The following is a 12335-nucleotide window of genomic DNA, read 5'->3' as shown; positions in this document are numbered from 1 at the left end:
TCAAGAAAGGAGACAGAATAAATTGAAGAAAGAATCTATGCCTAATCATGCAAGGGAAAGGTGGAAAGGCAAGCTAGAAAATACAGAAGATTCTTTTTTTTTTTTTTTTAAAGATTTTATTTATTTATTTGAGAGAGAGGATGAGAGGAGAGAGCACATGAGAGGGGGGAGGGTCAGAGGGAGAAGCAGACTCCCCGCCGAGCAGGGAGCCCGACACGGGACTCGATCCCTGGACTCCAGGATCATGACCTGAGCCGAAGGCAGTCGCTTAACCAACTGAGCCACCCAGGCGCCCCTAGAAAATACAGAAGATTCTATAAGACAGCTTCAAGCCCTAAATCAGTGGATCCTATGAGCAGAAGAGGTGTTAGGGCAACTGACAAGGTGACCGCTTGAGAAATGCAAAAGGAACAGGCTTCTCTAGAGCAATTTAGGTAAACAGCAACAAAAATATTTGCCTCTAGGCAAGAACAGTTAGTGTCCCAGAGGCTGGTGACACCCAGGATGAATAGAAGCTCCCTCTTCAGAAAACTCTCTCTCTTCCAGAATCAAGGCTTGGCCATCCCCTAAATCCACTGTGGTAAGGCTGTAGTAAACAAATATGCGTAGCACACTGGACATCAGGGACCTCAAATACCCTACCTACACACACTCGAGAATAACCAAACATTCGGGAAGAGCCCACAAAATATAATGCTCCTCACTCAACAAAGAAAAGTTTACTATTGTGTGAAACAGAATTACTAGAACAGTGGTTCTCAAAGAGTGATGGTCAGACCAGCAGTTTCATCTGGAAAACTATTAGAAATGCAAATTCTCAGGCGCCACCCCAGAGCTACTGAATCAGAAATCCTGGGTAGGGCACAGATTCTGTATTTTACAAGTTCTCCTGGTGTTTCTGATGCATGCTAAAGTTTTAGAATGACTGGTAGAAAGCTCTATGATATTCAACAAATTCAACACCTAGGGCTTCCTACTTTTATGCCCTAGGTGGCTGGTTCATTTCTCATCATCTTTCAACCAGTAGAAAGGGAGAAAAAGACAAAAGAATTGCAACCCAGTCACTTTACAAGCAATATCCAAAAGTGGCACACATCGTTTACCCTCAAATTTCATTTTCCAAGCCTTAGTTACTTGGCCTTGCCAATATACAAAAGAGGTTATGAAATGTAGTCTGCAGTGAGGCAGCCATGTGCCCAGCTAAAGCTTTACCACAATGGGAAGAATGGATATTGGCTGAGAATAAGTAGTTGACTGTAAGCTGATCTGCAGAATGTGCAGAGCCTAAGAGGGAATTAGTAAGCAAGAAACAGGTGAGAAAATCTTTTGGAATGTAGAGTAAAAGGTCGTAAAAATTATAAAGAATAAAGGAAAGTTAAGAGACATGGAAGATAAATGCAGACATTCCAAAATATGTCTAAGTTCCAGACAGAATGAAGAAAGTTGATTAGAGAAATTACTCAAAACATAATAAAAGAACATGTCCCCAAACTAAAGAAAGACATGAGCACTCAGATAGAAAGGGTTCATGACCAAGTCTCAAGCATATCACAATAAGATTACTAAGCATAAAGTAAAAATCCTAAAAGCTTCCAGAAAGAGGAAACAAATGAGAAATTGATGTCAGACTTTTAGTCAAATATTGCTTCAAAAGTCATAAAAAAAAAATCTTGAAAATAAGTTTAAATCTAACTTTCTACACACACTCAAATTAAACTTTAAGAATGAGGTTGATTCAATAGGACTAAGATGATTTATCTCCCATGCATAATCTCTGAAAGAATTACTAGAGAATGTATTCCAGAAAGAAAAATAAGTTAAAAGGGAAAAATTAAAGAATTGAGCAAAAACTTCCAAGAGAGCTATCAAGCTAAACACATATTATTTGGGGCAGAAAAATCATATATATCAATGTAAATATATGAAACAACAATAAGCAGTAAAAATTATGTAGGAAATTATAACTATATAGTAAATTATATATATAATTGTAATTCCAGATCAAATCTCACTCGATAAGAGGAATGAGGGAGGAGGACAAGGAAATGAAAAACAGAAAAGCCTGTTAAAGATTTTCACTTCCTCAGTTTAAGTAAGTCAAGGTAACATTTCTCCATCTGCTTTACAACTTTAAAATAATTGACACATTTACTCTTCTCTCATGTATTCTTTGTTCCTGTATGTTTATATTTTTTTATTCCTCTAAAATCATTTTACTGGAGTTTGGAAAGTGTTGTAGAGATTTCCATCTCCTCACTTAATATCCATTCTCCCTAACTTCCTTACTAAAAAAATTATTAAGGAGCAACAGTATGAAACTTTAAAAATGAATTTATCACACACTCGCAGGGATATCACCTGATGCAGCTCAGGCCAATAAGATGTAACTGGAAGTCACTGGGTGGGGCTTTCAGGAAAAACTCTTGAAGGTAGCATACATGGTGCATGCTCCCTTGACTGCTCCCTTCTTCCTGCATAGAATGCAGACACTATGCTGAAGGTTGACTAACCATTTCATTATCATATAGTAACAAGCTCATGATAAGTTTAATGGAATGGAAAAGTAAAAGGAGTTAGGTTCCTAATGACATCACAGAGCCACCAACCAAGTCCCCTGTACAGTAAGAAAGTAAAAATTAGTTTGGCCTGAAAACATAAAAATCTATCAGGCTGGAATAACAGGCACTAATAAAGTAAGCTATGAAGTTAACAGGAAACAGTATTTCTTCCAAGGACATTCTACAGCTATAAAATGTCCTAACAATTCCCTCCTTGGAGTAACTACTATTTTCTTACTCACTGAGAAACTTAGTTCTCTAAAATCATCATCTATCAGAAACTCTGCTATTTGAAATTAGATAACTAAGAATGAACTATCCCACTCTTGCCAGGAGGACCTATGTCACTTTGACAGAGAAAAGCAGCCTTGATTTACAACCATTATACTGAACTTCAAAGAAGAAACATTCTTCATCTCTCTTAACTTTGTTACCAAAGGACAAAGCTGAAGATACCATGCTCCCTGATTTCAAACTACATTACAAGTCTATAGTAATCAAAACAGTATGGTATTGGCATAAAAACAAACATAACAGATCAATGGACGAATAGAGAACCCAGAAATAAACCCATGCATATATGGTCAATTAATTTACAGCAGAGGAGGCAAGAAAATACAGTGGAGGAAAGGACAGTCTCTTCAATAAAGGGTGCTGGGAAAATTGGACGATCACATGCAAAAAAATGAAGCTAGACCATTATCTCACACCATACACAAAAATTAACTCAAAATGGATTAAAGACTTGAATGTAAGACATGAAACCATAAAACTCCTAAAGGGAACATGGGTGGTAAGCTACATGACGTCAGTCTTGGCAATGATTTTTTTTTTTTTAAGATTTTATTTATTTGAGAGAGAGAGAGATAGCAAGAGCAGGAACACAAGCAGGGGGAGTGGGAGAGGGAGAAGCAGGCCTCCTGTGGAGCAGGGAGCCCGATGTAGGGCTCGATCCCAGGACCCTGGGATCATGACCTGAGCCAAAGGCAGATGCTTAACGACTGAGCCACCCAGGAGCCCCTTGGCAATGATTTTTTAATCTGACTCCGAAAGCAAAGGTAACAAAAACAAAAATAAACAAGTGGGACTACATCAGACTAAAAAGCTTCTGCACAGCAAAGGAAATTATCAACAAAATGAAAAGACAACCTACTGAAGGAGAGAAAATATTTGCAAACCATCTATCTGAGGAGCAGTTATTATCCAAAATATATAAAGAACTCCTAAAACTCAAAAGCAAAATAACAAACAATCCAATTAAAAAATGGGCAGAGGATCTGAATAGACATTTTCCCAAAGACATACAGATGGCCAGCAGACACATGAAAAGATGCTGAACATCACTCATCACCTGGAAAATGCAAGTCAAAACCACAATGAGATATCACCTCACACCTGTTAGAATGGCTATTATCAAAAAGATAAGAAGTAACAAGTGTTGGCAAAGAAGTGGAGAAAAGGGAACCTTTATACCCTGTTGGTGAGAATATAAATTGGTACAGTCACTATGGAAAACAGTATAGAGGTTTCTCAAAAAATTAAAAATAAAACTACCATTTGACCCAGCAATTCCACTTCTGGGTATTTATCCAAAGAGCAAGAAACACTAATTCAAAAAGATACATGAACCCTATGTTCATTGCAACATTATTTATAATAGCCAAGATATGGAAATAACCTGTCTATTGCTGATGAATGGACAAAAAAGATGCAAGATACATATACACAATGGAATACTACTCAGCCATAATAAAGAATGACATCTTGCCATTTATAACAACATGGGTGGACCTTAAAGGGAATTATACTAAGCGAAATAAGTCAAAGACAAATACCATATGATTTCACTTAACACGTGGGAAAAACAAATGAACAAAACAAAAATCACAGATGCCACGGACAGAATGGTGGTTGCCAGAGGGGAGGAAGATTAGGGCACAGGTGAAGTGAGTGAAGGTGTCAAGAGGTAAAAACTTCCAGTTATAAAATAAGTAAGTCATAGGTATGTAATATACAGCATGGTGACTACAGTCAATAATATTTTGAAGCATACTTGGAAGTTGTCAAGAGAGTAAATCCTAAAAGCTAACCTCATATGGTGACAGATGGTAATTGGATTTACTGTGATGATCATTTCACATGTATTACAAATATCAAGTTGTGTTATATACCTGAAAAAAATATATTATGTGTCAATTATACCTCAATAAAAATTTTAATTTTGAAAAAACAAATAACAAAATATATGGTGTACTGGACAATTTTGAGTTGGTCAGTAAGACGGTAATTCAAAGAATTTGATATAGACTAATTTAGAAAATTAGTCAATCTTTGGCCCTAATAATTAGATGCTTTCTTCTGAATCTCAAAAAGAAGGACTAAAAGAACAAAGAACATCTTCTGATTTAACAGCCTTCAGCACCCTAGATGGACATTGAGTGGGGAGGAACCTGTTTATAATTCTCATAGTGGTACACAAAATGTGGCCTATGATTCTAGTGCTGGCCCATGGACTGCTTCTTACCTTGTTACCAGGCTACAACTGTCTTCAAGAACCCTGCACCATGATGTAAATCAAACACACTATTTAATTTAGTTGACTTTTTTCTCATAGCAAGATTTTTTCAATGAAAGAAGCACTGAATTGACATATTCTGGCACAAATTCTTTAACTTTTCACATACTTGTGTTGCACTAGCCTGACAGGCTTAAGTCTTTGTCATCATCAAGGACTCCTTCTGTTCAAATGGTACCCTGAGCAGGAGACCCAGCAAAGCTGAGTCATAATCCAAGAGGACCCTAACACTGAGTCTAATCTGCCAGAAATATCCAGCAAGGAAGAAGGAGGATTGCTAGTCAGTACTACTTTCTTCATTATTAAGTAGGCTTCTTTTCCACTTTCAAATGCCTAGTGTTAAAAGTATGCAATTTAGTTGAGCAATTTGGGGTAGGAAGAAACTAATAGGTATTCTTTAAACTTAACCCAATCCAGAAGCTATTCAGTAAAGAATTCAAGACACATAATTTGACACACAGTATGCTCACAATTGTGTTTTATACATGTGGAAAATTACTGAAAGGAAATATTCTAGCCAATACAATAATATGAGAGAGTATTATTTTTTTAAAAATTTCTATTTCAACTTCACCCTTAATAAAAGCCAGGCAAATTGTCCTGGTTGGTCTCCCTCCTTCAAGTTAATGAGTCCTGTTGCATGGGTTGTAATTTCTTTGCTTCCTCATGGAGGTAGGTTCCTCAGGACACATTCAGGTCAAACACAGGGCTGTTGACAGTGATCTTGCAGGTGGTGAGAGTATGGTAGTTGTTATATGAGTGATCTGGTAACAAATGAGCTGGAGCATGGAAGGAAGCCTGTGTGTTCTTAGGCCTCCTTGCTCTCCAAACTACATTGCTGTGGAGCAACCAATCCAGCCTACCTTCCCCAGACCCTAAAAGCCTGTACCAGCTACAGTGTCTGGCCGACTTTCCAAAGATGATGCAAGAAATGGACAGGGCATACCTTCTCAAATTAAGAGCAACCACCTTACCTACGGGTTGCCTGCAGCCTCAATTCTATACAAGTTCAGACATCTGCCAAGCTCCTTTAGGAAAATACACAAGAAGACAACAGTGACTGGACCATACATATAAATGATTACAGATTACAATTTTAGGAACACGTGTGTGTGCATGCATGCACATTTCTGATAAAGATCCAAGAGATTCATATTTTAAAATAGATTTTATGTATATTAAAATATCTCTTATTTCAATTGTGAAAATTCTGTCATGTCAAAATAAGTCACTGAAAATTCTATTTGGACCTGGGAGCAGGACTACCAGATTGGAAAAGTAAAAGTCTCAGCAAATACTCCGTCCAAAAAGGAATGATAAAACTGGACAAAATTGTTTTTAAAAAATAATAACCATCTCAGGATCCTGGAAATTGACCAAAGGCATACATCAAATAAATGTTTATTGAAGAAAAATTACTAAACCTCAAGTAGGAACACTGATAGTCTGTGGCAGTTCAACTTAGGGCTGCTCTCATATCCCCCTTCTCCTCACCCTGGTTTCATCTGTGTCCACTTTCAGGGGGCTGAATTGATTTAAAGTGAATCAAGGAAAAACTCCATACGCCCTAAGCAATGTCGCAAACAACAGTAATCTCAGTGCAAAAAAAAAAAAAAAAAAACCCACAAAAAACTAAAAACAAACCAGCCAGCAACTCAGCTGAGATTGTATTCGGGAGCAAGCAATAGATAGGCAGACTAGCCAGAAATTAATCAGGGAGATCAGGAAAAGGAGATAGCCATAGTGAACCATGATAACCTCCCAAATATCCCTTGTAGCCTGAAGGCCGAACACATGTACAAGGATAAACACATACTCAGGAGAGAGTGGAAAAGGCCCTCCCTATTTCCATATCCCAGGCTGTGAGGTCTTGTGCAGAAGAAATGCAAGAAGAAAACCCAGCAGAAAGTAAAAGCCAGGATAAACAGAAACTGAACTTGTCTGAACTTTGAATGCATCCTTTAATCCACACATGGGTCCATTAGTGAAAGTGGAAGCTTTACTAGATCACGGAATTTGAGTACAACCTCTGATCAATCATTACCTAACCATTAGGCTATGCTAAACCAGGTGCAACCCTCAGGAAGCCAGACTTAAAATAGAAAAACGGCAACAACCAAAAAAAAGAAAAAAAAAATTGAGCAGAGACATCAATGGCTACCTACTGTGATAGAGACAGACTCTGAAGCAGGTTTCAGCAATGGCACTGTTGATAGTCTGGAACAGATAATTATCTGTTGCAGTGGGGTTGGAGTTCCTATGCTTATAGGATGTTTAGCAGCATCCTTGTTCTCTACCCATTAAAGTACGGTAGCATCTCCCCAATGTCATCATAATCAAAAATGTTTCCAATAATGTAAAACGTTGCTAATAAGCACATGAAAAGATATTCAATATCATTAGCCATCAGGGTATGCAAAATCAAAACCACAATGAGAAATCCCTTCACACTTACTAGGATAGCTATAATGAAAAATACAGACAGTAACAAGTGTCGATGTGGATGTGAAGATATTGGAATCCTCATACACTGCTGGTGGAACATAAAATGGTGCAGCTGCTTTGGAAAACAATCTGGCAGTTCCTCAAAAAGGTTAAACATATACTTACCTTATCATCAAGCAATAACACTCCTGGACATATATCCAAGAGAAATGAAAACATATTCCACATAAAAATTTGTACACAAATGTTTATGGCAGCTTTATTCCTAACAGCCAGTAAGTGGAAACAGCTCAAATGTCCATCAACCGATAAACAGACAAAATTCAGTATATACATTGGCATGGATACAATAGGTAAATCCAATTGAGTATATACAATGAAATATTATTCTGCAATATAAAAGAATGAAGTATGGGTACATGTCAAAACATGGATGAGCCTTGAAAACCTTATGTTATGTTTTAAAAAAGCCAATCACAAAAGACTACATATTGTATGATTCCATGTGTAAGAAATATCCAGAATAGGTAAACCAATAGAGGCAGAAAGTAGATTAGTGGTTTCCTAAGGCAGAAAACATTGGAGGGCAATAGGGACTGATTGCTATTGGGTCCAGGACTTTTTTCTGGAATGATGAGACTATTCTAAAATGTTGTATAACTCTGTTTATATAGTAAAAATCATTGAATTGTATACTTTTTTTAAAAGTATATATTATATTGAAAATAAGGGTTTAAATGGGGAAAAAAAAAAAGAATTAAGATGTTCATTAGAAAATACCTATTTAGGGCACCTGGGTGGCTCAGTCGTTAAGCGTCTGCATTTGGCTCAGGTCATGATCCCGGGGTCCTGGGATCGAGTCCCGCATTGGGTTCCCTGCTCAGGGGGAAGCCTATTTCTCCCTCTCCCACTCCCCCTACTTGTGTTCCCTCTCTTGCTATATCTCTCTCTGTCAAATAAATAAACAAAATCTTAAAAAAAAAAAAAAAAAGAAAAGAAAATACCTATTTAACATAAAAGACAGTAAAGGAAGAAGAGAGGACAAGAGAGACATCTGACATACAGAAAATAAATAGCAAATGGCTGATATAATCCAACCTTATCAATAATTACATTAAATATAAATGTATTAAACACTCCAATCACAAGGTAGAGATTATCTGACTGGATAAAAAGACAAGATCCAATTATATGCTGTCTATGAGAGAGATATTCTAGATTAAGACTCAAATAGGTTGAAAGTAAAAGGACAGAAAAAGATAGGCCATGCAAACAATAACATAAAAGGGATGGAGTGGCTATATTAATATCAGAGAAAACAGACTTTAGTGTCCTTTTGGTTTCAATTACTCTGGAAAGCTCCCTAGGTGATTCTACTGTCCCAAAGATTAAGGCCAAGGTATAGAGAAGACAAAGCTAATAATGGCCAAAGGTAACACACAACCCTTAGGAATCCCTAAGGGAAAGGGAAGGATTAGGAGCATTTAGGATTATGGTTCCTTTTACTGGGGGGAGACTGGAGATAAAAACTGCTTTTAATACCAATGAAACATAACTTACACTGATAAAGATTCTCTCCTTGACCAAACTCTAATCAGGCTCCTCTGAGCAGTTTTTCAATTAGGCCTCAACTGTTGGGCTTCTGTGATCATCTCTGCATTGTTCAATTTTAGCAAAAGCCTGTTAAGTCAGTTTAACCAGAATCCCATCCTCAATATTTAATGAGGCTCCTTAACTTACAATATATCCCCACAGATGATGCCTAATCAGTTTGGCCTGCCTTCAATAAAATATCCTGTTAGAATGGTTTAGCCAGAATCTTCCCTTACCCCTGATGTTTTCTTAGTAATTTTCCATACATTGACCCCTACCCTACTCCTTGGCTATAAATTTCCACTTTTCCTTGTATGTAGAGTTGAGCCCAGTCTGTCTTCCCTACCACAAAACTCCACTGTAGTAGCCCCTCTTAAATAAAGTCTGCCTTACCATCTTTAATATGTGTTATGAATAATTTTTTCTTTGACAACACCCATGCGGGTTGTTTCGTAAGCTAGTGTGGCTTAAGGAAACACACAGAGACACACACAGAACAACTGGCTCATTTATTTCATTTTTAGTATTCACTCATAATAAAAGTTATCTTACCGCCTGTAATCTTTGAGCATGGTATTCTGCTGCCGAAAAATATTTTCCTGGTGTTATCAGTTTATCAGTCATATTTGATACATACACACCAATTTTAGTCATCTGTGTGGATGTTGTATTTGTAGTCTGTTGGAGCTTTTTTCTCTGAAAAACTGTCTAAAATAAAAACATAAAAATTTAAATATCCACTATATACACACCTAAGTGAGTAAAGAGCACATTTTTCTGTGTTCAGTTAATTTTCTATTATTATTTGAACTACCATATAATTCCTTGGAAGATTTTAACTTAATTTTTTAAGTTTTTATTTAAATTCCAGTTAGTTAACATACAGTGTAATATTAGCTTCAGATGTACTATATAGCGATTGAACACTTCATACATCACAACAAGTGTACTCCTTAATCCCCATTACCTATTTATCTATCCCCTCACCCCGTCCCCTCTGATAAACATCAGTCTGTCCTCCATATTAAGCGTCTGTTTTTTGGTTTGCTTCTCTCTCTCTTTTCCCCTTTGCTTGTTTGTTTTGTTTCTTAAATTCCACATATGAATGAAATCACATGGTATTTCTTTCTCTGATTTATTTCGCTTAGCATAATACTCTTTAGCTCCATCCACATCATGGCAAATGGGGAAATTTTTAATTTTAGAGAGGTACACAGAACATCTGTTGATTCTGCAGTTTCAAAACCTACAAATAAAAATAAAAATATTACCTGGGTATCCCTACAAAATACATTGTCTTTTTCGGGAATCTTTTTAGGTACAGTTTGTGTTCCAGCATTGTGATATTCTATTCCTGTTATTTTATGTCTGAATCCACCAAGAAATGGTTTGTGAAAGTCAGATTTTATAATCTCAACAGCTACCTCCTGGTACTCAGTAATACCTAAGGAGGTAAAACCAAGATTGAATGAAAGTTCACCTACAAAGGGACTCTAAAATACTTTATCTAAAAGACATTGCATAACTAACCAGTTTGTACTCTGACAGTTATGATTTGAGAGGCATCATTTAATCCATGTATTCTTTTGATTGGAAATAGATCTGGATCTGTAGAAAAAATTTCCACTTGTACAATATCTTGTGGCTTAACTCCATGTTGCAGTAGAGTCTCATTATTTTTAAGAATCATTCCTAAAAATGACATGAAATTAGAAGTGTTATGACAAAGAAATAACTATACATACTCATTTTAAGGGGATGGAAAATGTCAAAGATGATTATATGAACACATATAGTTCAATTACTGAATAGAATATTGATGATGTCCACCCCTTGCTGAAATGTTAGTACAGAAAACACCACAACGGGAAAAGTTAAGTGCAAGAATTCAGCATTATAAGTAAAGCTACAACGCTCACAGGATTTCTTATCAGAAATACAAATACATAATAAACCATGCAACTCTGTAACTATTTAAAAATAAAAAACATACTCTATGAGCATACTCTAAACATTGACTCTCTAAAAAATCACAATGTGTTATATGTAAATACAGGCAATATCTATATCAGGGAAAATTTGATTATTTTCATACCCATTCCTCTCTCCAGTGCAGAAAAGCATATACTCAGAGTTCCATCCTTCCCTTTCTGTTTCTACAACCAGGAACTCATGTAAATAAATTCATGAAAACGTGGAGTTAAGCCTCAGGTTTGTGCTGGAAAAAGTGTACATCACTTTATTTCTACATTATTTTATATCTTTTTTAATTCTCTCTCCTTTCATTGGTTTATTCTGTAAATTTACTCAAAGTTTACTTATCTATTTTAAGGAATACAAAACTATGTATAATGTTATTGGCTGCTGTTTTGATAGAATCTCTATCACTCTTCCAATGCATGGTCTTCCTAAATTACAATTAGTAATTTGGACATAGCAAAGATTTTGTTACACTCGTTCTTAGAAATATATCAGATACCACCAGTCTATTTTAGCTATGTTTAAGAAAGCACAAAGATCCATGAGTTTCAATTTCACACCCCAAATTCTTAACTTAAAAAATTAACATGAATATTATATGGACTATGTGATAGGTTGCCCCAGAATATATCCATGTCCTAATCCTCTGAACCTATTAATGTTAACTTATATAGCAAAGATGACTGCAAATTTTATTAAGTTAAAAATTTTGAGATGGAGGGGCGCCTGGGTGGCTCAGTTGGTTAAGAGACTGCCTTCAGCTCAGGTCATGATCCTGGAGTCTCGGGATCGAGTCCCACATTGGGCTCCCTGCTCAGCGGGGAGTCTGCTTCTCCCTCTGACCCTCCCCCACTCATGCTCTCTCTATCTCATTCTCTCTCTCAAATAAATAAATAAAATCTTTAAAAAAAAAAATTTGAGATGGAGAGATTACCCTGGATTATCTAGGTGGGTCCTAAATGTAATCACAAATGCCCTTAGAGAGGAAGGAAAGGAGATTTGATTACAGAGGAGAAGATGATAAAACAGAAGCAGAGAGAGATTTGAAGATGCTCTGCTGCTTGCTTTAAAGAAGGAGGAAGGGGCCATGAGCTAATGAATGCACGATGTACAACTCTAGAAGCTGGAAAAGACAAGGGAGTAGATTCCCCCCAGAACCTCCAGAGGGAGAACAGCCCTGCCCA

The 12335-nt window shown here is 36.6% G+C and overlaps 1 protein-coding gene across 1 annotated transcript in view; it reads right to left on the bottom strand.

The window, feature by feature from the left end:
* The window catches only part of IQUB (IQ motif and ubiquitin domain containing), a 64370-nt gene that overhangs the window by 40928 nt on the left and 11107 nt on the right, over positions 1-12335 (bottom strand). The window contains exons 4-6 of the mRNA XM_045864331.3: positions 10702-10863; positions 10443-10615; positions 9724-9879 (exon numbers count right to left, since the gene is read on the bottom strand). Of these exons, the coding sequence (XP_045720287.1) occupies positions 9724-9879; positions 10443-10615; positions 10702-10863 (491 nt within the window). The remainder of the gene's footprint in view (positions 1-9723; positions 9880-10442; positions 10616-10701; positions 10864-12335) is intronic.

Source organism: Mirounga angustirostris, unplaced genomic scaffold (assembly GCF_029215605.1).
Source record: "Mirounga angustirostris isolate CCGP_5_RB_7025 unplaced genomic scaffold, mMirAng1.0.hap1 SCAF_12, whole genome shotgun sequence".
NCBI lineage: Eukaryota > Metazoa > Chordata > Mammalia > Carnivora > Phocidae > Mirounga > Mirounga angustirostris.
This window is presented reverse-complemented; position numbering and strand designations above follow the sequence as displayed.